This window comes from Molossus molossus, unplaced genomic scaffold, assembly GCF_014108415.1.
Source record: "Molossus molossus isolate mMolMol1 unplaced genomic scaffold, mMolMol1.p scaffold_m16_p_8, whole genome shotgun sequence".
NCBI lineage: Eukaryota > Metazoa > Chordata > Mammalia > Chiroptera > Molossidae > Molossus > Molossus molossus.
In genome coordinates this window covers 47,381,636-47,406,368 of record NW_023425402.1, presented here as the reverse complement: position 1 = coordinate 47,406,368, position 24,733 = coordinate 47,381,636, and the positions used below count along the sequence as shown (strand labels likewise).

Sequence of the window (24,733 nt, the reverse complement as noted above, 5' to 3'; positions counted from 1 at the left end):
TGGGCAGAGGTTGCAAGGCTGCCAGGGTTCTCTGTGTGCCGGAAGTGCAGGTTGGGCTGTGGGGAATGGAATGTTCCCTCTTGCCCTCCAAGAGCAGAAACAGCTGTGGAAGAGCTTGAAAAGAAGATTGCTAAATGAAAAAAAAAATTTTTTTTTTTTTTTTTTTGAAAATAAAACCCACACTAGAAAACCCAACAAAACTGTCTGTACTAGAGTGGTAGCTCTTTAAGAGCACTCTCTTCCCATCTGGGATTTTTTTTTTCAGTTGGAGGCAGGACGCATTGTCTGCCCAGCCTTCCCTCTCCTAAGAAGCCTTGTGTGTCTCATTTTGCCTGGATAAAAAATGGGTCCATTATGTTGATCACAAGATGATTATTTCATTCCTCCTAAGGAGGGACCAGAACCTGTCACTTACTGCATGGAAACGTGAGACAAAGACTAGTTTTCAAAAGAGATCTCTGTTAGTAGAGGATTATTGTCAGCAAATTTAACGGAAATCTTGTTTGTAGTTGGAAATTTAATTCTTCAGCCAAGTTCCTGACAGTATTTATTTTAGAACATCATCTTTTTTAAATAAGTTCCTTAATGGTTTAAACTTTTAGTATTTTAGGCAAGGATAAGACTGAGCCAGCCTGGAACTTGTCTTGCACATCAGGGTTGATTGTGCAATCTTTTATGTGAGTGTTTATTTTAAGTGTTCTTCTGAGTCTGAAAGGCTTTTTTGGCTACTATAGCTGGTATTCCATACAGTTAGAAATAATAACTTTCTGGTTTCAAGTCTGTTTTATGCCATCATACTCTCTATGCTTGCTTTTAAAGAACAAGTTAGCCAGCCCCAACGCAGATAAAATCTATGGAAGAGGGCAAGCCAGCTCAGTGACGAATAAGAAGGACCGGCCCTTACACCTCTCCCTCAGATGGTGCCCCTGCTTGGCCCTTTGCAGTGTCCACCCCAGACTCTCTGCGGTGGTATAGTGTTTTGCCCAGTCAAGGAATGAGAAACAGTGTGCGGTTGTTATTGACGTTCTTGAGGCTATCTGTACTTTTGTTCTCAGGGAAGTTCATGAAGTAATACTTTGCTGTATTCTTAACAATGGACGCTAATAAGTACCTCAGGATTCGGATATGGTTTTTTCAGTGGTTATTTTTACCCAGTCTTTTGGCGTTTTGCTTGAAGGGCAGCCCATGAAAAGGATCATGTGAGATTGCATGCTAATTCAGGGAGGCTTCTGAAAATTACAGGGATCAGTGGCTGTCCTAGCCCATCCCTTCTTCAGCCTACATCAGTCCTTTTGTGAAAGTCCTCTTGCCCTCTTTTTGGGTTGTGCCTGTCCATGCTGGGGGGAGGCGTGCACTGGGCAGAGTGGAGGACTCTGCAAGACATTGATTGCAAAGTCAAGGACCCTTCCCCCTCCCTCTTGCTTTTTCTTTTCTTTTTTTAAGAAAAAGGATATCTGAACCCCAGTCATCTGAAAAATTGCTCTAACTCTCCATTCTACTGTGCACATATAATCAATGACCCCCACCGCTCATCCTTATCTTCTAAGTGGTGGAACTTTGGACTTAAAGAACATCAACGGTGCTGTGTTACCAGACCTGGGAAGAGTAGGAATCATTAGACTGGAATCAGATTCTCAGTCAGTGGAAACGTGAGAGGGAAATTCTAGTGGTTCTCAGCTCTAATTGCACATTAGACTAATCTGAGGAGCTTTCAAAACGTCCCTCTCCGCAGGCCCTCCCCATGGCGGTTGAATCAGAATCTCTAGGAGTGTTTAACGTCTCCCGGGGTGATTTTCTGGTGGGCAGCAGGTGAAGAATTAATACTTGAGAGAAATCAGGGTCTCACTGAGAGAACTGCCTTTGAAAGAACCTGTTTATAAATCAAAGACAGCTTCCCAGATCCTCTCCTGAAGTTGTGTCATTGGGTTGCTTTCCTGTGGTGCTCAGCACCCTGGGTTTCCCATGATGTGTAGTTTCCACTGGACTCGTAACATGACCTTTATCTTCTGCAGTTCAGCAGATGCATGTAGTTGGGTTTAGGCGTTTGGCAGTCTCATTCTGAATTGGCAATGCCCGAACTCAGAGCAGTGGGGACCTACTTGAAATGCGGGGCCTGTGTTCAAGGTGGAGGAGGACTGTATTCAAAGGCAGCCCTCCGCAGACTGTCCCCCCGAACTCCCTCGTAGGGAGCAGGGAGATGCCTGCAATCTGCCTGGTGGGAGTAGACCACTCTAACTCCTTTGGCTGCTTTTGAGAAGGGGAACAAGAAAAGGAGGAAGAGGCTGTCTTTAAAAAAAAAAAAAAAAAAAAGCACGGGCCTTTAAGAGTTAAATTACACAACTCCCTTTTTATTTTTAAAGTCAGTGGGTTCCTTGTTGCCGTTGCTGAGAAAGATAAATTGATAGCACATGTTGCTTCCAGACAAAACCCTCTCTGTGTTCCCGGGAAAGCACAAGCAGCTGGTGTCTGGGCTAGTGGACAGTCTGCACAAGGTAAACATGGTTTGGAAGGGGTTGGAACCGCGTAGGGTAGCAGCAATTGAGAAATTACCAGTGACTCCTGACTGCCACAGCACCTTTGAAATACTTTTAAAGAGTTTGAAACCTTTTCCTGGAAGGCGCACCCTCTCACCTTGTGGCTTAAAGTATATGATGCTCGGAAAACAGTAAGTGAACGTTTGTGATGTCACTGCCTCCGTATGTGGGATCAGACAGTTGAGAGCTCTTTGTGCTTGGCACTCCCATGAGTACTTTGCATGCGCAATTTCATTTACTCTTCCCAGAGATCCCAGAGTATAACAGAGAGGGTGTTTTTATCTCCAGTTTATGAAAGTGGCAACCAAAGTTAAGTCAGTTGCCCAGGGTCACAAGACAAATGCCAGGGCCAGGATTCCACCTGGGCACTGGCTGACACCCAAGCCTGTGATCTTCCTTCCACATCACACCTTAAACTGCATGCGTGAATTATTCACTTTGTAAAGTATCGATAGAACACTTTTTCATCTCAGGCGGCTTCTCTCTGACACCTAATCTAATCTGTTTTGGTTCCAGGTGTCTTCACAACCAGTTGGTATATATTTAGTGACCGAATGCACTTTAGCATTAGCAATCAATGTATCTTGCAGTAGAAAACTGCCTTCAGGATAGCAAGAAAAATAATGGCCGGTTCTGATGAGTACAGCTACCTTTATACTAATTTGGGGGTTGGGGGGGGCAAGCAGGGGACCTCTAGGCTATGGTCCACACTCCACAGTCAGCACGACTGAAATGTGGGTTCCCTGGTGCAGCCTCCTCCACACACCTACTACACATGCCTGCTCCCAGGAGTGGGCCACTGACTGCAGCGCAATCACACAAGACGCAGGTTTGCCGCTTTTGTTACTAATTAACCATAACCACACCTAGCGCATTTCTGCCCCAGCACAGGGCTTGCGTCAGTGTAAATCATTTTTGTGAAAGAGAAGATTGATATAGAAAGGAGATGAAGGGTATTCTTATCTCCTTTTTCTTTCTCCAGGCACGTTGTAATACATTTGTTTTCAGGGTTCTCTACACCTTTGGGTTCAAGTTGGAGAAAAACTGGCATATTTGTCCCTGATGCTAAACTTTCTTCCTAAAGGTGTTTGCTTTTCTGTAATTCATCAGTATCTGGAGTTTTTAGTAGTGGATTTAAATACCCAGAACTATTCTCATGGTTTTGGGTTGGGGTTATAATAGCTTCTTGGCTCCTTTAGTAAGTAAATGTGACTACGGAACAGCCTGAGCTCCAACAGTAGGAGTCCTGGTTGATAGTATTTACTTTATCCACCTTAGCCTAAAGGAAAGCACATGGCTAGTACTTTGGCCAGTGACCAGTGGCCTGCCTTGCAAGGTATTTCGAAATGTGTCTTTAGATGTGATTAGAAAAAGTCTAGTTCTGTCTAAGCATTCCTCCTTTAGCTCCCAACCCCCAAACTAGTGTAAAATTTTAGAAATTTGGACTGTTTGGCATGATGTATGAATTAGTGGAAAACCATAGAATATTTTTAATGGTAGTTTTATAATTTAAAATACACACAGTAATTTGGAAGCTGTTTACAGACCCTAATGGAGAGGTCTTCAGAGAACTTAAACTACAAATCATAAGAGGATTTTACAGTTGGCTTGTCTGTTTTGTTGTTGTTAATCCTCACCCAAGGATGTTTGAAAAGAGTGGAAGGGAAGGAGGAAGGGAGTGAGGGGGAGAGAGAGAAACATTGATGTGAGAGGTCTTCAGAGAACTTAAACTACAAATCATAAGAGGATTTTACAGTTGGCTTGTCTGTTTTGTTGTTGTTAATCCTCACCCAAGGATGTTTGAAAAGAGTGGAAGGGAAGGAGGAAGGGAGTGAGGGGGAGAGAGAGAAACATTGATGTGAGAGAGACACATCTATTGGTTGCCTCCCACATTCGCCCTGACCAGGACTGGGGAATCAAACCTGTGATTCTTTGGTGCACGGGCTGACGTACTAACCCTGAGTCACACCTGCCAGAACGGCTTGTCTGTTTTTGTAAATCCCATGTCTTCACTGCCGAGATTGAAGTGAGGAAGGGTGGCTTGAAATCTTGCAGGAATCATATCACCATTAACCTTTGTTGTCAGGGAAAGTGGGAAACTATTGCAGTTTTGACTTTTTTTTTTAATCCTCACCTGAGGACAGTTTTCCATTTTTTGTTCAGGTAGAGTGGGAGGGAGAGAAAGAGGGAGAGAGAGACATTGACCTGAAAGGGACACATCTAGTGGCTGCCACCCGCACAACCAACCAGGGCCAGGGACAAACTGCAACCGAGGTACGTGCCCTTAGTGGGAACCGAACCCGGGTCTCTCTGGATGGCAGGCTGACACTCCAACCGCTGAGCCAAACCCGCCAGGGCAGTTTTGACATTTTATCGGGCATTTCGTTATTTACTTTTTGCTTTACCAAGTTTAGGTAGAGAAGCTAGTGATTCGAATCATGACCTGGTGAAGAAAACCAGAATACATTTCTGGCATCTGACCTTGGCAGGGTGAGGGGGCATTTGATCTGGAAATGGGCCATATTTATTGGCCTTTGTCAATGTCCCACCTTCAGATTATGGATATTATAAATGGAAGGCTGGCCAACCTGTATTGAGGGGACCGTGAGGATGGTGGTGGCATAATTTTTATTTGTGTTATCCTAGTCCAGTGACTGGAAAAACCTGTTTGAGTGTTGTGTAGGCAAAAGCCTTAGGAAATATATTCTGCTACTAATAACCTCTAAAATGAAGAGCTGAACAAAGAATGGACACTAGAGCTAATCACCTGTTTAATAAGTTGGGTTTTGTTTCAGAATCCAAGAGGAATTAACAGTGGTTTGTATGGTAACTGCTATCTTCTTAGAATCAATGTCATGATGGCCAAACCAGTAGAGAAACACAAACATGGGCTCCAGAGAGAGCCTTCATTCTCACGTAGGCACTTCAGAAAGACTTCCTTTCAAATTAAAAAACAATGTAGGACCTACCAAATTATTGCCCCTAGCTATTTCATAAACAAAATTAAAGTAATAAGATGGTGCTTTTGTGTCCTCCTTTCTTGAACATTTCTTTCTTTAAATGTTTAGCACAGATAGGTTACATGATGACATCTGAATAATCTCGTGACGGATGAGTGAAAGCATTGGATTGGAGTTGGGAAAGCAGATTTCAGTTCGGGTTCTTACAGATACTAACCTTGTGACCTTGTGTGAGTTATTTAAAATCTCTCAGCCTGAGCCTTCATATCTGTGGTGAGGGCACTGATACCAACGTTGCAGGTTTATAGTGAGGATTAAAGACAATGAATCTAAAATCTATGGCCCAGTAGCTAAAAGTGCTATAATTAGCAAGCTCTCGTCTCTTCACCCTTGCAATTTAGGGCCCTGGACCCTGACACCTTGTGGTTCTGGTCCTAGATGTGGCTATCACAGTCCCTTTAGCACATGCCCTGCGGAAGCTTGGTTTCTGTTTCCAAATGTTAACCAGTTGTAGCTTGTAATTTTATAAAATTACACACGTTGTTGGGGGTTAGAGTTGCAGTAATAGATGTCTTTAGAAAATACATACAGGACATTTTGGAGGTCTATAAGGTGTTTTATTTTACTCAGTTGATTTCGAATTGGCAAAACTAAAAATACATTTCAAAAAATATTGTCTCCCTAAATGCTTTCTAAAGGAGGAATAATTGGATACTTTGGTCAATCTTAATTCTGGGTGTTGGTGTGAATTCTTTTCAAAATCTGGAGCAAAGGAACCAGGCCAGGGTAAGAGTAATTAGGCCAGTGTGCACATTGCCCCCGTGTAGCCTTAGGACCTTCTTGATTTTTCACCAGGAGGCTTGAGTTTAAGTTTATATTTAACATATCTAGTCATCTGAATACTCGATGGTAGAACCACCTTGCACTTGCCTGATTTTTGAACCCTGCAGAATGAGTTTTAAGAGCATGCTTTCTATCTATTTTATTGAGAAAGTGTTTTTCTTTTTAAAGAAATGTAATTTCTGAACCATTAGTAGAGATGTCATTATTCTTTTAAAAACCATAAGAGTAAAAGGAAAGCAGAATTTATAGTCTCTTGGGCAAAGTTTGTCTCATCAGATACTCAGCATGTTGCCTCTCCTCTCAAATGTGTCTTTATGGCCACTGTAGAAACACTGACTTATGACCCATGGTTGCTAACACTCATTGCCCAGCCTAACCTGTAGGCCCTCCTTGCATGGGAACGTATACATGCAAAACACTGTGAGTATTCTGGGTTATTTATTTACTTATGGTAAAAGCCTGCTGACTTTGTGTTTTAAAAACATTTGGTAGAACACATGTATTTGTATCTTCTACATAAATATACACTTGGTGATTGCCAATTTTTAAAAAACTAGGGTAACATTTAGGATTGTTCATATTTAATATACAGCATCAGCTAATATCTTTTGTCTTTAACTTGCAAATACAAGCTCATCTGGCCTTCAGCTGCTGCCCTAAATGTGCCCTAAACACCACCAACTCCTCTCTTTTACTGCCCATGAGGCATTTTACAGGTTAGAAGGCGCCCACGCCTGGCAGTGACCTCTCTCACTGTGGACTCTGTACTTGATGGTAGCAGTAAGAACACCCTGCCTTGGTTGCATGATAAGCTCCTGAAGTCTATTATCATATATCATCCTTACGTCATCCCTGTCAGGGAGGGATGGTTTGGATGTCATTATGGCTATAATGAAGATGGAGAACTGAAGTTGCCGCAGACAGATTAAATTATTTGCTCGGGGTCACATGGTTGGTCGGTGGCAAAGATAAAACTGGATCTGGGTCATCCCTGTCGACTGGGCTTATCTTCCAAGCCAGGAGGATTCTTGCAAGATGGGTGTAGTCATTCATGTTGGGGGGATATTTTGCCCTATTTCTCCTATTAAAAAATAACATTTTAAATATAGAGTAGTTTTAGATTTACAGAAAAGTTGCAAAACTAGTATAGAGAGCTCTCATATGCCCAACATCGTGTCCCCTGTTGTTAACATTTTGCATTAATTTTGTACATTTGTCACAACTAATGGACCACTGTCGATACAGATGGCCTTTGTTTTCACCTGATGTCCTTTTTCTGTTCCAGCATCCCACCTAGGACACCACATTACATTTAGTCATTATGCTTCCTTGGGTTCCTTGTGGCTCTGGACAGGCATTTGTTAAATGTCCCTTAATTGGAACCTGTCTGATGTTTTTCTCCTGGTTAGACTGGGGTGATGGGTTTAGGGAGGAGGACGGCAGAGGAAGGTGAATGTTCATCACATCAAGAGTAGATATTATCAACATGACTTATCCCTGTTGTCATTACCCTTGATCATCTGGCTGAGATAACATTTGTCTGGTTTTTCCACTATAAAGTCCCCCCCCCCCCCAACAAATTACTATGCTCAGATCACGTTACCTTGAGGGGGAAGTATCTGTATAAATTAATTGGAATTTTTCTAAATGGGAGGCTTGCCTATGTCTGTCAACTCAGCAAATCCTACTCTAGAGTTTTTTTCTTATGCCTGTCAGGTGTGAAATTGTGGCTGAAGTCACAGGTTAAAATTCACACTGGTTCTGAGTTCATTAGATGTTAAGAAGATGGTAGATGCTGCCTCTACCTAGTGGAGGAGGGGACCATGACTGAGAACCAGATAGCCCCCAGGTGATTAATTACCCTTAGAGAGCCACAGAGGTTTGTTGCAAAGAGCAGGGAGAGAGTGATGTGGTAATAATTTATAAATGTGAACTTCAGTATAGGAAATGCAATGACAGAAAGGACAACAAAACTTTGGAATTTGTGAAAAACAGTGTCAGTGAGCTTATACATTCCCAGGATTTCCTGGATATGAAACCATCTCCTGCTTCCTAAATATGAAACTTGCCATTTACAGAGTCATTTAGTTCTAAGCCAAGGAGGGTTATGCAGGTGTTTAAAAATTAGTATGAACACGTATTTCTTCTTGGTGCTGTTTCTGGACCATTCTGGCTCATAGTCCACATTTCCCCTTCTCTCTTCACAGAACTCCATCCGGCACAACCTGTCGCTACACAGCCGGTTCATGCGGGTCCAGAATGAAGGGACCGGTAAAAGCTCTTGGTGGATCATCAACCCTGACGGAGGGAAGAGCGGGAAGGCACCCAGGCGGCGGGCTGTCTCCATGGACAACAGCAACAAGTATACCAAGAGCCGTAGCCGCGCAGCCAAGAAGAAGGCAGCCCTGCAGACAGCTCCTGAGTCAGCGGACGACAGTCCCTCCCAGCTCTCCAAGTGGCCTGGCAGCCCCACGTCACGCAGCAGTGATGAGCTGGATGCATGGACGGACTTTCGCTCACGCACCAATTCCAATGCCAGCACAGTCAGCGGCCGCCTGTCACCCATCCTGGCAAGCACAGAGCTGGATGATGTCCAGGATGATGATGCACCGCTCTCCCCCATGCTCTACAGCAGCTCAGCCAGCCTCTCGCCCTCTGTAAGCAAGCCGTGCACCGTGGAACTGCCGCGGCTGACCGACATGGCGGGCACCATGAATCTGAATGATGGTCTGGCTGACAACCTCATGGATGACCTGCTGGATAACATCCCGCTCCCATCGTCCCAGCCATCCCCCACCGGAGGACTCATGCAGCGGAGCTCTAGCTTCCCATACACCACCAAGGGCTCCAGCCTGGGCTCTCCAACCAGCTCCTTTAACAGCACGGTGTTTGGACCCTCATCTCTGAATTCCCTGCGCCAGTCTCCCATGCAGACCATCCAAGAGAACAAGCCAGCTACCTTCTCTTCCATGTCACACTATGGCACCCAGACACTCCAGGACCTGCTGAATTCAGACTCACTCAGCCACAGCGATGTCATGATGACCCAGTCGGACCCCTTGATGTCTCAGGCCAGCACTGCTGTGTCTGCCCAGAACTCCCGCCGGAATGTGATGCTTCGCAATGACCCAATGATGTCCTTTGCCGCCCAGCCTAACCAGGGGAGTTTGGTCAGTCAGAACTTGCTCCACCACCAGCACCAAACCCAGGGCGCTCTCAGTGGCAGCCGTGCCTTGTCAAATTCTGTCAGCAACATGGGCTTGAGCGATTCCAGCAGCCTTGGGTCAGCCAAACACCAGCAGCAGTCTCTCGTCAGCCAGTCTATGCAAACCCTCTCGGACTCTCTCTCAGGCTCCTCTTTGTACTCAACGAGTGCAAACCTTTCCGTCATGGGCCATGAGAAGTTCCCCAGCGACTTGGACCTGGACATGTTCAATGGGAGCTTGGAATGTGACATGGAGTCCATTATTCGCACTGACCTCATGGATGCTGATGGGTTGGATTTTAACTTTGATTCCCTCATCTCCACACAGAATGTTGTTGGTTTGAACGTGGGGAACTTCACTGGTGCTAAGCAGGCCTCATCTCAGAGCTGGGTGCCAGGCTGAAGGATCACTGAGGAAAGGGGAAGTGGGCAAAGCAGGTCAGTGCCCAATGCTATGGCGTAATAATAACAAAATGGGGATGATTGGGGGGAGGCTGTCGTTTATTTAGTTTGAACTTGACTCCACATTGAGAAACAGAACCATGAAGCAGTGGTGCACAGTAACATGGCTCCCAACTAGTTCATCTCCGAGGCTCACCTGCGAAACAAATACACCGTCCGGTGCCCCTCCCTACAACTTGCTGACAGCTCAGGAATTTTATTGCCAGTAAAAAGAACACACACATACACACACACACACACACACACACACACACACACACACAGAGTCATAGATGGCATTCTTTGTATCTAGTCACCCTTGCTGACCCTACTTGATGGCTTCATGAGGATAGAAGGGAAGGGGAGGAAGGCAGGAACTTAGGTCACACAAACTTCAAGGTTAAGGACCCAGCCAAAGGACTTTCTCGGACTCTCAGGTCCAGCACTGCCATTGTCTGTCTTCGATGTTATAATTGTATCTTCCTTTCTATTAAAGTAATGATTTGCAGGTACTTCTAGTTTAATTGTAGACTCTGTATTCTGGACTCTTTCATGTATGAATATTTCCACCAGAAGCAAGATCTGTTAGATTCCTCACCATAGTACTGAGGATCTTTTTCAGTTAGTGTCCAGCATTTAAGCATTTAAAAGAGCAAAAGAATTAAATTGAAAACAGAAGTTTTTATGTTGGAGCACTTACTCATGTGCTTCTTGTTCCCCAATGAATAAGTGATGTCAGGTTCCAAACAGTGACATGGGCTGTGAATAGTGGCAGCAATTTTTTTTTAATTGTGGCATTTTAATACTGTTGGAACCAGAAGGATCACGCAACATGATGTGGTCAGAAAAGCATTTGATTGGAATCAGAAGTTGAGTGTTCATTCCTGTGTCTTCTTTCTGGCTGCTATTGAGAATGTGTCAGCCCCTGAGCCTCAATTTCCAGTTTTATAAGATTAGGCTAAAAGCCCCTGTTACTTTGAACTAGAGCCAGAGTAGTAGATAATAGACAAGCTTGTCCTGAAACTCTTCCTCAAGAAGATGAGTAAGAAGGGGTCTTCTGCTAATAGGTTTGCACCCCCAGACCCTCCCATATTCAAGGGGCTCTGCTCTGTGCTTAAGCTCCTTAAAAAAAAAACCTCAGAAAGCATCTTACACTTTAAGTGGTGTAAGAGAACAATGGATTCAAAGCATAAAAACCTGAGCCTTGTTTAACCCTCTGCCCTGGCAAAGGAATTGCAAATGCCTCCTGTGGTGAGCTCACTCTAGTTCAGGAGTGGTTGTAGAAAGGGGAATGTCAAGAGCCTTGTGATGCTAAAGATTCTCAGCTTTCCCAGGCAGACACAGGTCCCTCCTGGAACTCAGACATCTGTTTTCAGTCATTTAATAGCCATTGAGATAGTAAAAAGACTAATAGAAGCTGAAAGAGGGTGACACACTTTCATGCCGACCAGTTCAGATCTTACCAGAACTGCAGTGGTGGAGACTTGGCCTCAAGAAATTTGGATACATGGCTTTTAGAAGAATCGCTTCTTTTCCTTTAAGAAGAGAAATGCGATTGTGGCTTCAAAAGACACAAGTAAGTTTTAACTTTGGTGTAGTTGTATGGAGGCCACTTTCTAGTTCATTAAAAAGAGTAAGTTCAGAAAAAAATGTACAATCAATTTTTGTCTGACTTTTTTTTTTCAGGGTAGGTTTTACTTTGACTTGAATAGCAGACCTTTCTTGTGTATGTATAATTCTAAAAGATTGTATAACAATATTTTAAGGGAGATTTAAGTACTTAAGTTTTTAAAACATTAATTAATTATTTTGATAATAAAAAACTATTTTGGGGATAACACATTTTATTATGCTTTAATGGAACTTTAGGGTCATTTGTCACCTTTTTTTTTTATCCTTACCTGAGGACATTTTTCCATTCATCTTCAGATAGAGCAGGCGGGAGAGAGGGTGGAAGAGAGAGAGAAACATCCATGTGAGAGAGAGACATCGAGTGGTTGCCACCCACACAACCCCAACAGTGGCTGGGGACAAACTGCAACTGAGGTACATGCCCTTAGCGGGAACCAAACCCGGGACTCTGCGGTCTGTGGGCTGACACTCTAACCGCTGAGCCAAACCGGCCAGGGCTCGTCACCTTTTTAAAAGAACATTTTGGGGGCGGTAAGTTTTGAAAAGATATTTCTTCAGTTAAAAATGGAAAGTTACTGCCCAACCAGTGTGGCTCAGTGGATTGAGTGTCATCCCATGGACTGAGAGGTTCCGGTTCAATTCCTGATCAGGGCACATGCCCGGGCTTCTGGCTGGATCCCGAGTGCAGGAGGCAGTTGATCCATGTTTCTCTCTCACATTGCTGTTTCTAGTTCTCCCTTCCTCTCTCTCTAAAAAATCAATAAAGTATATTTTTGAAAAAGGAAAGTCACCAAATTTTTCCGAAAGTATGACCAAAGCAAGAGAAGAAACATAGTGGAGAAGATCGGTGGGGAGGGGCTTTGAGAGAGTCTGGTTCCCGGGCTTTAGGTTTTCCATTTTGCTTTGAAATGAATTGCTCCTCTAAACAGCCAGGAGCACAGGTAGCCTGATGTACGTTCTTTACTTTTAAACTTGTGGCTATCACTTCATTGAAGATTTTCTCCTGAATTCACAAAACAGGCCCAAGGTCAATATCAGACCTCACCTCACCCAAATTAAGCACCCAAGCTTTCCAAGAGTTGTTCTACAATGACTTCTTTAAACTAGAAGTCATAGTATTCTCCAGACTCACTTCCTGACTTGCTGGCTGCAGGTCGTGTGAGCCTGAACTGGAGTCACTTAGCTGTGGATTTAATGGAGCAGTTAGTTGGTCCGGTTGACAATCTTACTGGAGAACTGTGGTGGGATGCTTCTCCGGAGGGCTGGTTGTTTCACTCATCATTCATTTTAGACCACACGTAAAATCCTTCAACCTATGGGTCGATCTGGAAAAGAAAAAAATAACCATACCTTTTTATGAGTGCCAGCTACTGGGGTGTAAGGGCTTTGTCATCTCTCAGGCACTCCCAAAGCTTGGTGAAGAAACGCACAGATTGGCAGCACAGATGTCTGTGAGCGGCCATAGTGGTTGCAAAGTTGAGCTTCTAATAAGCCCTCCTGAGTTTGACGTGTCTGCTCTCGGGGGGAATGCAGCATCAATCTCACTGTAGTTTTGATGTCAGAAGATACCTAATTTCACAAGATCTTTCATGCATCTTTATCTTTTGGCATTTGAAGACCCCCATTAGGGAGCATTTAGTTTTGTTTTAAACTACTCTGTGATAAGGACTGGAAAATGTCAACCAGGAAAAGCTCAGATGGAGAGGAGAAGGGTGGTTTTCTTTCTGTTTCTGCCACTGGTCACATCACTAATGAATCTCTTAGAATTGTAGTTTTCTCGTCTGTCAAAAGAGGACACAATCACAGGGTTTTAAAGGTACAGTGTATGTATAATTGTAAACCTGAAACCTAACATTCTGTCTGTGCAATGGTCCTAGTAAGAGGTTCATGATGATAGGGAAATGTAAAGAAACAATGATAAGCCAGCGTGGAAACAGCAGGCTGCAGGGTTGGGGGCCATTTACAATTTACATCGCTATTTTCCAAAAGGAGCACATTTTTGATACTTTGTTAGACTTACGTTTAAATGCTGCGATTCTATGATTCTGTTATGTCTTTGTTCATGTTGGGAGACAGGACTAATTCTAACCAAATCCAGGCAATACAGGCCGTTCATGTCACATTTTTTTCTTGACATAGGTATTTCTGAGACAGGGACACGTGGTAAATATGAATCTACACATAGTGCACGGAGAAGACCCTCTGTTTTCTGCACTGTTGCTGTAGTCTAGTCTTTGGTTACAAATGCCAGACCAGCTTCAAGAATTCTGCATCTGCAGGGCTCTTGATTCTTACTTGTTAAAAAGCCCCAAGTCTGAAGTGTCATTCACGGAGAGAATGGCTGTCTGGATCTTTCTGACAGTGAATCTTGTTGACAGTAGTGAAGGAAAATTGACACAGCTCTGAAAAGGGGTTTTCTGTGCAGAGACGGTACACCCCTGGAAGGCAGGGACAGCGGCTAAGGCTGCTCTTCCCACCTGTGGTCACCTCTGGCCAACCTGCCAAGTGTGGGGACAGAGCCTGTGTGACTCTCACTTCAAGCAGTTGCATTTATAAGTGGCTTTCTGGAAGGTCTCTGGCCACAGAGCTTATGTGGAGCATAAATAAATGGGGTGAAAATCACCAGAATTACTACTGGAAATTCTTGTAAACTTTAAGCACCCATTAAATGCTTCTTTTTAGAGTGTTCATAATGCTCAATATTCAACATCTAATAAATATCAGAGCAGAGCCCCAGGGACAGCGAGCTGAAGTGGGTGGCTGGCTCTTGTCCAGCGGTGATGAACCCACTCTAGGAATCAAACATAAACTGAAGCAAGCGTCCTGAGGGCTTTTTACAGAAACCAGCATCTGGATTTAGTCTCAACTCTGGCCTATTAGCATGGAGCTCCTGAAGTACTAGGGCCTATGTTTTTATTCCCCAAAGACAGATCGTGTGATAATGGCATAGGACATTTGAAATCCAGGTTGTCCCAGAAAATCAGGCATGTAAGGTTGCCACACACCCTGGGGTCCTTTGCTTCAACCTTGCGTGTAAGGCAGTCTTTCTTCTATGACAGATGGTCACCACCACCACTGTACCACCTTCCCAATCAGGCCATGCATTTCTTGGGGGAGGGGGATCTGGGGGAACCTCTCTTTTATTCGCCTCTATCCCCTGTGCCCAAGGCATTGCAGGCACTCAATAAATGAGTTTTGTTTAATGAATTTAGGTTTTTCTTGAGCACTTGTACCAATATGGGGCCTACCACTTTGCCAGGCAGCTCATCCAACGGTAGAACCCACTCTATGACAAAAATGAGATTGATATGTGACAAGGGCATACAGAGAACTCAGTAAGAATCAAGGTCAACAGGGCCAAGAATTTATAGTTCTCAAGGGAGTTGTTGACCTTTTTAAATAATACTCTAGGGCAGGATTTCTTTAGGGGCTTCCTTAGAACACTGGTCCTCACTCAGCCAGTGTGGCTCAGTGGATTGAGCATCCTCCCATGGACTGAGACGTCCCGATTTGATTCCCTATCAGGGCACATGCCCAGGTTATGGGCCCAGTCCCCAGTAGGAGATGTGCAGGAGGCAGCCAATTGATGTCTCTCTCACATCGATATTTCTCTCTCTCTCTCTCTCACTTCCTCTCTCTAAAAAATCAATAAAAATACATTTTTTTAAAAAAGAGAAAGAACACTGGTCCTATGGTTTCTTGAAGAAAAAGGATTTGATTCAGGGATCAGAGAAGCAAGACAAGCCTGTGCTGAAACACACCACGAGCTCCTGGGCTCTGGGTTGCAGGTGTTGTGTTTCGTTTCTTTCTCTTCCCACTAACAGATGTGGACCTTCCTCTGTAATTCTAGATAATCCCGTTTTTTTAGCAACCTCTTTTTTTGCTGAAATCTATAACATTCATATATTAAAGGATGAGGATTACTTAGTCATGAAGGGCCTCAGAGGTAATTCCAGTGCTCCTGAAGGATAAAAGTTGAATTGCCAATCCTAGCCTGATTGAAAGTGCCCCCTCCTGCCCTCCCCCCCCCCCCCCAGCTTAGGAGTTAGAGCATTGTCCCTCGGACGAAGGGGTCTTGGGTTATATTCCTGGTTTAGGGTATGTGCCTGGGTTGCAGATTTATCCCCATCCCTGGTCAGGTTGTACAGGAGACAACCAATTGATATGTCTCTTTCACATCGATTTCTCTCTCTGGGAAAAAAAAAAAAAAAAACAATGGAAAAATATCCTCCAGTGAGGATTAACAACAACAAAAAAGCAAAAGTAGTCATGTCTTTGTGGAGTGTTTGATTTGACTTCTTGGGGGAAATTAATGACCAAGAAGAGAAGGCCAGAGGTTCTGAGGTGGAATCCACTGGGCCTCCATTTGTATCCATGTCACTGTAATTAATTGGGACTTCATTGGTCATTTGTGTCTTAAATGACCGGAAAACAGTGCAGCCCAACATATCTGTAAGTAATCAGAAAACGTGTGTTGACTGATAGACCTGTTAGAGGGTGTTCCTTTTGCCTGCCACCTGAGTGCCTAGGCCTGTGCATTCCCTGCCCAGCCCCAGTCAGTCCAGGTCACCCTGCTGGCTGGAGTCGGGGAGCCCATGGAAGGGAGCTCCAGGCAATTACTACCATGGTGCTGGTCAGGCTGACAGGGAGGTGAGGGTCACGCATGCCACACACAATGCAGATTTACCTCACTCCTGGAATCTACACAGCTGGCCAGACCCCTGACCAGACTGCTGACGTCAGGATGGTCCCTTGTCTGTCGATCTTGATCCACCCTTGAGTTGCTCTTTCAGTTCCTTCTTGGTTTCCTTCGCCATTACTACTGTTGTGTCATTGCTGTCTGGCCACCATCTGTTGTCACCTGCATGTCCTGGTCACTATAGCTGATTTTGTGTTTTCAACTTCAGAATCACCTTGGAAAACATTAGATTGTCTTCACAACTGGATATCTAAAGCAGGAAAAGAAGACTCGAGAGTCCCTTCTCTTCTGTACTTGGTAGCAAGATGCTTAGCTGGGCTGGCTCATCACATCTACACTTGCACCTTGAAGCCCCAGGGTTCCAGGGCACCCCAACCCGGAGGGGTGACTGTCCCCTCAGTCACCCTCCGCCCTGCAGCCAGTGAGTGCAGCACAGGCCCGCACAGCTCGGGCCCAGCAGCGAACACAAGCATGATGCTCAGGTCCTGGTGTGCGGCTGTGAGCATGTCCTGGGCTGGAGTGCCCTTTGGTTTGTGGATGATGAATCACTTCAGCCATGACAGCAGTTTGAGAGTTAGAATAGCAAGACTCTTAATATGGGGGCTGATAAAGGATGTGTATGGTGGGATATACAGAAAAGATGTGAAAAGGTAAATTTTTGAATAAATACTAAAAATTCTTTATTGATTTTTAAAAATTAAATCAGTTGAATGTTAAAATTGTGCTTCATGTTGATCCTTAGGCGGTTTCATGAGTTTTAGAAATTTGATGGGAACCACCCTCCTCCATAAGCAGTAGGTTTTTTCCTGGATTCAAGTAAGACTAAATCTTAGCAAATGTGAGTAGGTCCAAAATGCTTCTAGAAGCTAAGCACAGTAAGGGTGGTATTTGAATTGACAGACGAGACAGCTATTCCAGAAGGATGGGTCATCCCTGTATTCAGCCAACATGTATGCTAGTCTGTATTTCAGCTCTGCAGGCTACTGGGGACATCAAGAAAATTTTGTTCCCCAACTAGAATATATCCTTCTTGAGGGCAAATACCACATCTCAGACGTGCTCTCATAATAATTGGTGCTTCATCACTGTTTGGTTTGATTGAAGCTTTTGCTCTGTTTTCAGGGAATTCAGCATTTCAGGAGCTTAATGTCTGTGAACAAGTAACCATTCTGGGCACTGTGAGTTCAGGTGCCAGGTGAAGGGCTTAGGCATTTTGCAGAGGACACCTAGGAGTGGTGGGGCTGGATGTGTGTGTGTGATTCACACAGCGGAGGAGAGCCAACCAGGCACAGTGTGACTGCACCTTGACCTATGGATGAGGAGGGTCTGTTCCCAAAGCCTGCATGAGGACTGTGGAGCCTGACCCCACAGGCATCTGCCAGGGAAGGTTTTTGGACATTGTAATAAAGGTTAAATAACCATGAGTCCAGAGAGGTTCCAAATGCCCCTTGAAGGCATTTGCCTTAAAATGGTTCTTTACAAGAACATAATAAACTTTACATGCTATTCTGTGTGGTTTGAAAATCTTAGAATCTTAAAAAAATATGAAACCTCTGCAACTTTGTTATTGACAGTAGATTAATACATACATTTGTGCTATGACAGTCATCATATTCAAGTCTGGATACACAGAAAATATCGGTTGATGTAATCCCTGCCCCCCTATAAAGACAGGTAGGACCTTCTTAAATTAAACTTACTTTAACCATCAGTAATCCCTGCAGTTCAAGCAACAGGGACGTCACTACCTCTTTGCAGGTCACCCCTACTCTTTGTCCCCCAGCTGTGAAGTGCGAGGACGGTTGCCCCTGTCTGGTGTTCCCCGGTGCCGTCAGCACGGCACAAGGCTGCAGGAAGGGCAGTCCACTAGGTTTGGACGAGTCCTGAAGGCAGAGACTCTCCAGAGGCCTGTCACCAGCCTTCACAGACAAGCTTCACATGACACCTTGAACAGCCCAGAAGCTCCTGGGAGATCGCAGAGAGTACCTACCTACACAAAGGCTTTTCTTTCACACGAACCAAGCTTTTTTATTTTTATTTTCAGTTGTGCATATAGCTGAGTGGCTTTCCAGGATCTTCCTAAGAGTCACCTTTGTCACCAGAAGTGTATTTTAAGCTTCCCTGTAACATCTTCACCTTCTTCATAAGCATTTCCTTGCCCATCAGAAAGCACCAGAGCCTATGGACTCTTTCTCCTGGAAACCTGAGTGTCCTTTGAGGGAGGCCCCTCGATGGAATACAGATCGGCCTCCAGCCTGGCCAGAACTTCCATACCTGTTGTTTCCCTCTTCCACTCTTCAGTCTGAACTGGCAAGTTGACAGCATCTGCCCAAATGTATTTCTCTAGACCCGTACCTCCCACTGCCCCTCCCCCAGCAGTCACGGGACGAGGACGGCTCTGATGGCCAGCATCCCAGGCCCTTGCTGTCAGAGACCACCAGGCTGGTTTGCATCACTTCCCTACATCCTCTTCATCACCCATTTCAACCTGGAGATACTGAAAAATTACCAAACCAAGCCAGTGTTGTGTCCATGTGCGTGTCTTCTTGAGCTGCTTCAAGTTTTCCCTGTGAAGGTGACCTCCAAGGGAACCGCTTCCATTTTGGTGTTCCAAAAATAGACGTGGCTGCCTAACCCAACACACACACACCACCACCACCACCCCCGGCAACATGCTGTTTTTCCTGGGGTGACACCAGCTATAAAATCCTTGTGGATACTGGCAGATGGCTGTGATGAGTTGGGTGTCCCTTAGATCCCTCTGGGGCAAAGCAGAGATGGTGGCTGGCAGGCATTTCTTCACTCTGTACTCAGGGGCAGAGACAGTCTAAACAGCCCTGTTCTCAATCCCTGCCAGATTGTATGAACATAGCTCATTTCCTTTTCTATCCTAAATGTTCATATTTGTAGTCCCCTGCTTGCCCCAGGGGTTGCAAGTTTGGCTTAAATGATCCATACGTTGAAAGAGTAAGGAAGGTGGCAATGCACTTTGCTTTTGGTGTTCAGGCAGACTTCTGTTCAAACATCTTTTCGTTTTAGCTAGGAAAGCAGTTGATAACCTTCCTGGGTTTGTGGATATGAGTTTCATCCTACTGTCTCTTTTTACTTCCATGACACTGGTATTGGGGTTCTGTTCCTCCTTCTCTGCCAAGAACAAAAAACACTACTAAAAAGTCCAGTGTCACCTTGGAGTTATGTTGTGGGGAGACAGCAATAGGAACATTTATGTTTTTATTCTCAGATTAAAGTCGATTGGGGTTGGTGTGTTTTGTTTAGAGTTTTTTTTGGAGGCGTTGCCCTTTCTTAGACTATCATGTGATCTGGTGGTGCTAATTAGGCAGAAACTTGTCTTCCCTGCAGATGCCAAGATTATAGAGGGACTTACTCTCACCAGAGACTAGATGACAGCATCCACAGATAATTTTAGAACCTCATCTTTCGGTCTCCTTATTTCATTTTTCTTGCATCAACAGCCTGCTTTCAAACATATTTATTGGGCAAGGAGGGGGACAAAGGGGATCTTCTCCCAATTAATGAAAGTCACTGCTGGGACGACATTTTCGTATTTATTGTTAGTTGGCCTGTTGCCTAGTAACTGTAAAGTGATAGCTGTAATTCGCATCAGCTGTATGCTTCCTTTTCCTTCCAAGTTTTGCTTAATCCGATGTGTTTTTAAATTTAGCAGAGCTTTAGCATGTACACATAAACCTCACAGTTAAGTAAAACATTCTTTAAACAATGTAAGAATGGTGGGAGCTTCATTGAGATCCATGAGACTTGTACCCAACCTCGGTGTCAGCAGATTCCCAGCTCAGTAGCGGGTCTCACTCCTAAATGTGATCCTTCTATTCTCTGTCCTTGATTTAGTCAGATAACATGTGCAGATGTTGACCCACCAGAGAGCGGTTATAAACCGTAAGGTCTTCCAAATGAATGGTGATTCTGGTTTTTGTCTTGGAAGGATGATTGTATTTCTGTCTGTATTTATCTGGTTCCTTTATGTTTTCACATTATTTTACAATCTGTTTGCCTTCCATCCCGGAGAAAAAAAAAGTAACCTCTCTGTTCTGTGGAGTGGGAGTTTTTTTGTTTTGTTTTCTAATCCTCACCTGAGGATATTTTTCCATTTATTTTCAGAGTGGGAGGGAGGGAGGAAGGGAGAGAGAGAAACATTGGTGGGAGAGAGAGAGAGAGAGACATAGATTAGTTGCCTCCCACACAACCCTGACCAGGACCAGGGACCAAAGCACATGCCCTTGACTGGAATCGAACCCGAGACTCTTTGGTCCATGGGCCAATGCTCTAGCAGCTGAGCCAACTGGCCAGGGCATGGAGTGGGAGGTTTTGTATAAAGTTTGTTTGACAGTCTGCCTCTATGCCTGGGCCTGGGCCTCTCTGGCTTAACCTCCTGACACAGGCAGTTTGTGAGCCAGGTGGGAGGCGTGCCTGTGAGACTGGGGATGTCCCAGCCCCTACCGCCAAGGCGTCCCCAAGCCCATTCTGCAGAAAGGGAAAGTGATGATCAGCACATCTCCTTTTTTAATGATGCTTCCTGCAGATTCTGGGCCTTTTGGTGAGTGAAGGGGCATTTGGCCTGGGGATTGTCATTCGTTGTTGCTGTAGACTGCCCGTGTGGGCCTCCTGCCCTGGTGTCAGGGCTGATGCCGGTCCTGCCTAGAATGATGCCATACTGGGGATCTAGTGCCCCCGCCTCCTTCCTGTGCTGAGCCAGCCCCAGCAGCAGAGCAGGCTGTGTGCTTGGCCTATGTGCTTGTGGAAGAAATGTGTCACCATCCCAGTTCCATGGCTGAATAATTAACACCAAAGGGAACCGGGGGATGGGGTCTGAATTAGGTAATACTTTATAGCTTCTCCCCTGGCACTTTCAGTAAGTGAGGATCGAGAGTTTGGGGACCAGAGTCCCCTGATGACTAATTGCATAGTGATGTTAGGTTGTGGTTTATTACGTGTTATTGTAAAGGAAAAAACCAAGTCCCCTTCTAAAGAACCCTGTCTGCACCCCTGTTTGTTCATGCCTCAGGGGTCCCAGGTAGAGACGCTGGAATAGCACTGGCTCTCGAAGCCTCAGTTCCTCACAGACACTGAGATCTGGTGTCTAGTTCTAGCCTTTCTCCCTCTGAAATCAACAGGCCATTATTTCATAGTCCAGGATAAATCGTCTCTTACCCTTCCTTACAAAGCAAAGAATAGCTCCAAAAAAGCCATCGGCCCGGGAAACTAAATACTGGGGACAGGCGAAGAAGGGGCTTCTTTTCCTGCTTTTGTCTCTGCTGCCAGTAATACCACCTCAGTTCTTATAGTTGGAGCTCTAACCAGGGTAACTACAACCATGGGCGTGTAACATTACAAATGCTAAGCCGTGCCCTTCCCGCACATTGGTAGTGAGAGGTAAGACTGCCAGCCAGTACAGTCACAGAAGAGCTGAAGTCACAAGTACACTTGTGAAAATTCCATATGAGCTCACGATGCTCTCTCCTCTGAAGAGGGGCAGCAGATGTCCGGGCGTGTGGGAGTGCCCCGTGATGCATTCTTCATTGCTTGTTCACCTTGTCCAGTGAGCACATCACTAGTTCATGTTGCTTCGCTACCACTTTTCTCTCCATTTCTTGGCCTGGAGCCATATTTTCCTACCATGACAGCCGGCCCTGTCTCCATTAACAAAAGGTCTTGGGTCTTGAGCCCTGACCTGTCAGTTCCTTTGGCTACATCTCAATGTGTATACAGTCGACCCTTGAACAACATGGGTTTAAGCCGCACAGATCCAGTTGTACGTGGATTTTTTTTTTTTTTTCAGTAAATATAATGGAAATTTGCTACAGTTTGGAAAAACCTGTAGATGAACCATGCAGTCTAGAAATAGAAAAATAAATTTAAAAGGCATGTTCATGAATGCATAAAGTACATGTACATATTTTATCTTTCTTATGATTTTCTTAACATTTTTTTTCCTCTGGCTGTCTTTACTGTAAGAATACAGCATATAATACATATAACTTACAGATTATGTGTTAATCAACTATTTGTTATTGGCTATTAGTAGTTAAGTTTGGGGGGAGTCAGAGGTCATAGCCAGATTTTTTACTATGCCAGGAGTTTAATGCCCCTAAGTCCCACAACGTTCAAGGGTCAACTGGACTTTTTACAAAATATCCTTGCCCTGGCTGGTTTGACTCAGCAGTTAGAGTGTCAACCTGCAGACCAAAGGGTCACAGGTTTGATTCCTGGTCAAGGGCACATACCTGGGTTGCAGGTTTGATCCCCGGCCCGATTGGGGCTGTGCGGGGCTATGCGGGAAGCAACAGATCAATGTGTCTCTCTTGCATTGATTTGTCTCCCTCACTTCCTCCCTCCCTCTCACTCTCTCTAAAAATCAACGTAAAAGTATACCCAAGTGAGGATTAACAAAAAAATAAATAAAACTCCTCTAACTTTTCCAGGCTCAGTAGTCGCATGAAGTCTGATAAGACTGTAAATAGATGCTGGGAGAGGATCTCTGTGCTCTACCACTGAATACTTCTGGAGGCAAGATCATATTGTACAATGTTAAAGGGATGTTTTATGAGAGGTGGTTGTTTGCCATATGCGTGTGTGATGTAATTTTTTTCTCTGCAGATTTTTAATATAAAAAGCAAATTTAAGACAGCCCATCCAGAGAGTATTTACTCCTTTTTTAGTGGGGGAAGTCAAGATGACCCCCACCCAGCAGTGTAGACTTATTCAGCCTTTGTGGAAAAAGACCATTTCATCTCCTCTGGTTATGGGGTATTCATGGAAGGAAGGGCAGTAAGCAAAGTCGATTAGTCCACATAGCCAGTGGGGGAGAACCAGAGAAGCATAGCTGGTCTGCTCAGGGTGGCCACCTTTCCTGGTTTCAGCAGAAGAGTCCCATGTCCCGGGAAATCCCTGGTCCAAAAGTCTAGAGCAACATACCACCTGCACCCTGGACATCCCTAACTTGAAAGGACCCACCAGTTTGCTCCTCTTTGTAAACCTCCCAAGTGAATGGCCCCATTTCCTTTGAGCTTTTTCAACTTGAGAGCATTTTGTAATCAGCAGAGAAATAAGGTAAGTCATCCATGCTTTGTCCTTAGGCTTTGAGACCTTTGAAGCCAGTGTAGCCAAAATAGCTGTACTAAGAGTGTGCCCTTGACTCGTGCACGCGGAGACAGGAGGCTGATGAAGTGTGACCATGAGGTGCCTGCCCACTCTTGCCATTTGAACATCGTTAATCATCTCTGGTTTTCTTTTCTCCTCCTATAGACCCTCAAACTGACACAAGACCTACAGAGAAAACCCTTTGCCAAATCTGCTCTCAGCAAGTGGACAGTGATACCGTTTACAGCTTAACACCTTTGTGAATCCCACGCCATTTTCCTAACCCAGCAGAGACTGTTAATGGCCCCTTACCCGGGTGAAGCGCTTACCCTTGGAACAGAACTCTATATATAAAGTATGCAAATCTTCCCTGTATGGGGTGACGCGCCACCTGCCAGCAAAGGACAGCACCCTGCCAGCACCACCCACCCTCGGTCGGAGCACGCCGTGAGCCCCCGTTGGCGATCCTGTGGTGTTTCAATATGGAGATGGTTTATGGAATGTTTTAAGTGTTTTGTTTGTTTTCCGTTGACTTTCCGAGTTTTTCACATGCATTAACTTGCGGTCATTTTCTGTTAAAGTGTTAACCGTTCTTCCCTAGGCAAATTTGAAACAGAAGGAAAATGTACCAATTACCATTTTGGCTTTGGGCATCACAAGCATTTGAGCCCGTGGAACTCCATAAACTAACAAATTACATAAACCAGAGGGGGATTTTCTTTCTTCTTTTGTTTGGTAGAAAACTATCCTTTTCTAAAAGCTGAACAATGGCACAAGGTGTGCTGTGTGCACCAGTCCAGGATTGAACCCTGCAGAGGCTGAACGAACGGCACACGGGCACCAACCCAGTGTTTTCAGTTCTGTGTCAGGGTGGTGGGGGGACCAAACCCCAGCACCTGGTCTGCAGGTGCTGAATCAGTAGGGTTTATGGACCCCTGTCAGTATCTTCAGCTAATGCAGTGAACAGTGATGCTCTGTTGGTTAGAAATTTGGATCTTTTCAAGAAACAAGTCAGCTCAGCTGTCCACTAATTGCCAAATGCCACTACAAGATTTAGTTTTAAGGAAACAAGAAAAACCAAGTAGTCCTGTTTTGCTTTGCAGAATAAAGGAACTTGCAGGGGAACATTAAGCCTACAGTGAGAAATGTGTGAAAAGTACAAACCCGAGTAATGCAGAGGGAGTTCTGACTTCACTGTTTTCCTAACTACACACTCTTGATAACTTTCAGCCTTGCTGTGTATAATCTGATCTACTAGACGTGTATGAGTGAGAGGCAATAGCATACAAACTGATTTCTTACA

General features: G+C 44.7%; 1 protein-coding gene across 2 annotated transcripts in view; it reads left to right on the top strand.

Moving 5' to 3' along the window:
• Positions 1-24,506, top strand: part of FOXO3 (forkhead box O3) — a 113,877-nt gene extending 89,371 nt beyond the window's left edge. Inside the window, exons 3-4 of one of the 2 annotated variants that reach the window (XM_036249260.1) lie at positions 8,545-9,980; positions 23,596-24,506. In XM_036249260.1, the coding sequence (XP_036105153.1) occupies positions 8,545-9,945 (1,401 nt within the window). In that variant the 3' untranslated portion in view covers positions 9,946-9,980; positions 23,596-24,506. Of the gene's footprint in view, positions 1-8,544; positions 9,981-16,522; positions 16,963-23,595 lie in introns of those variants that run through there. The other variant, XM_036249261.1, reaches the window with a different exon arrangement.
• The last annotated feature ends 227 nt before the right edge of the window (positions 24,507-24,733 follow it).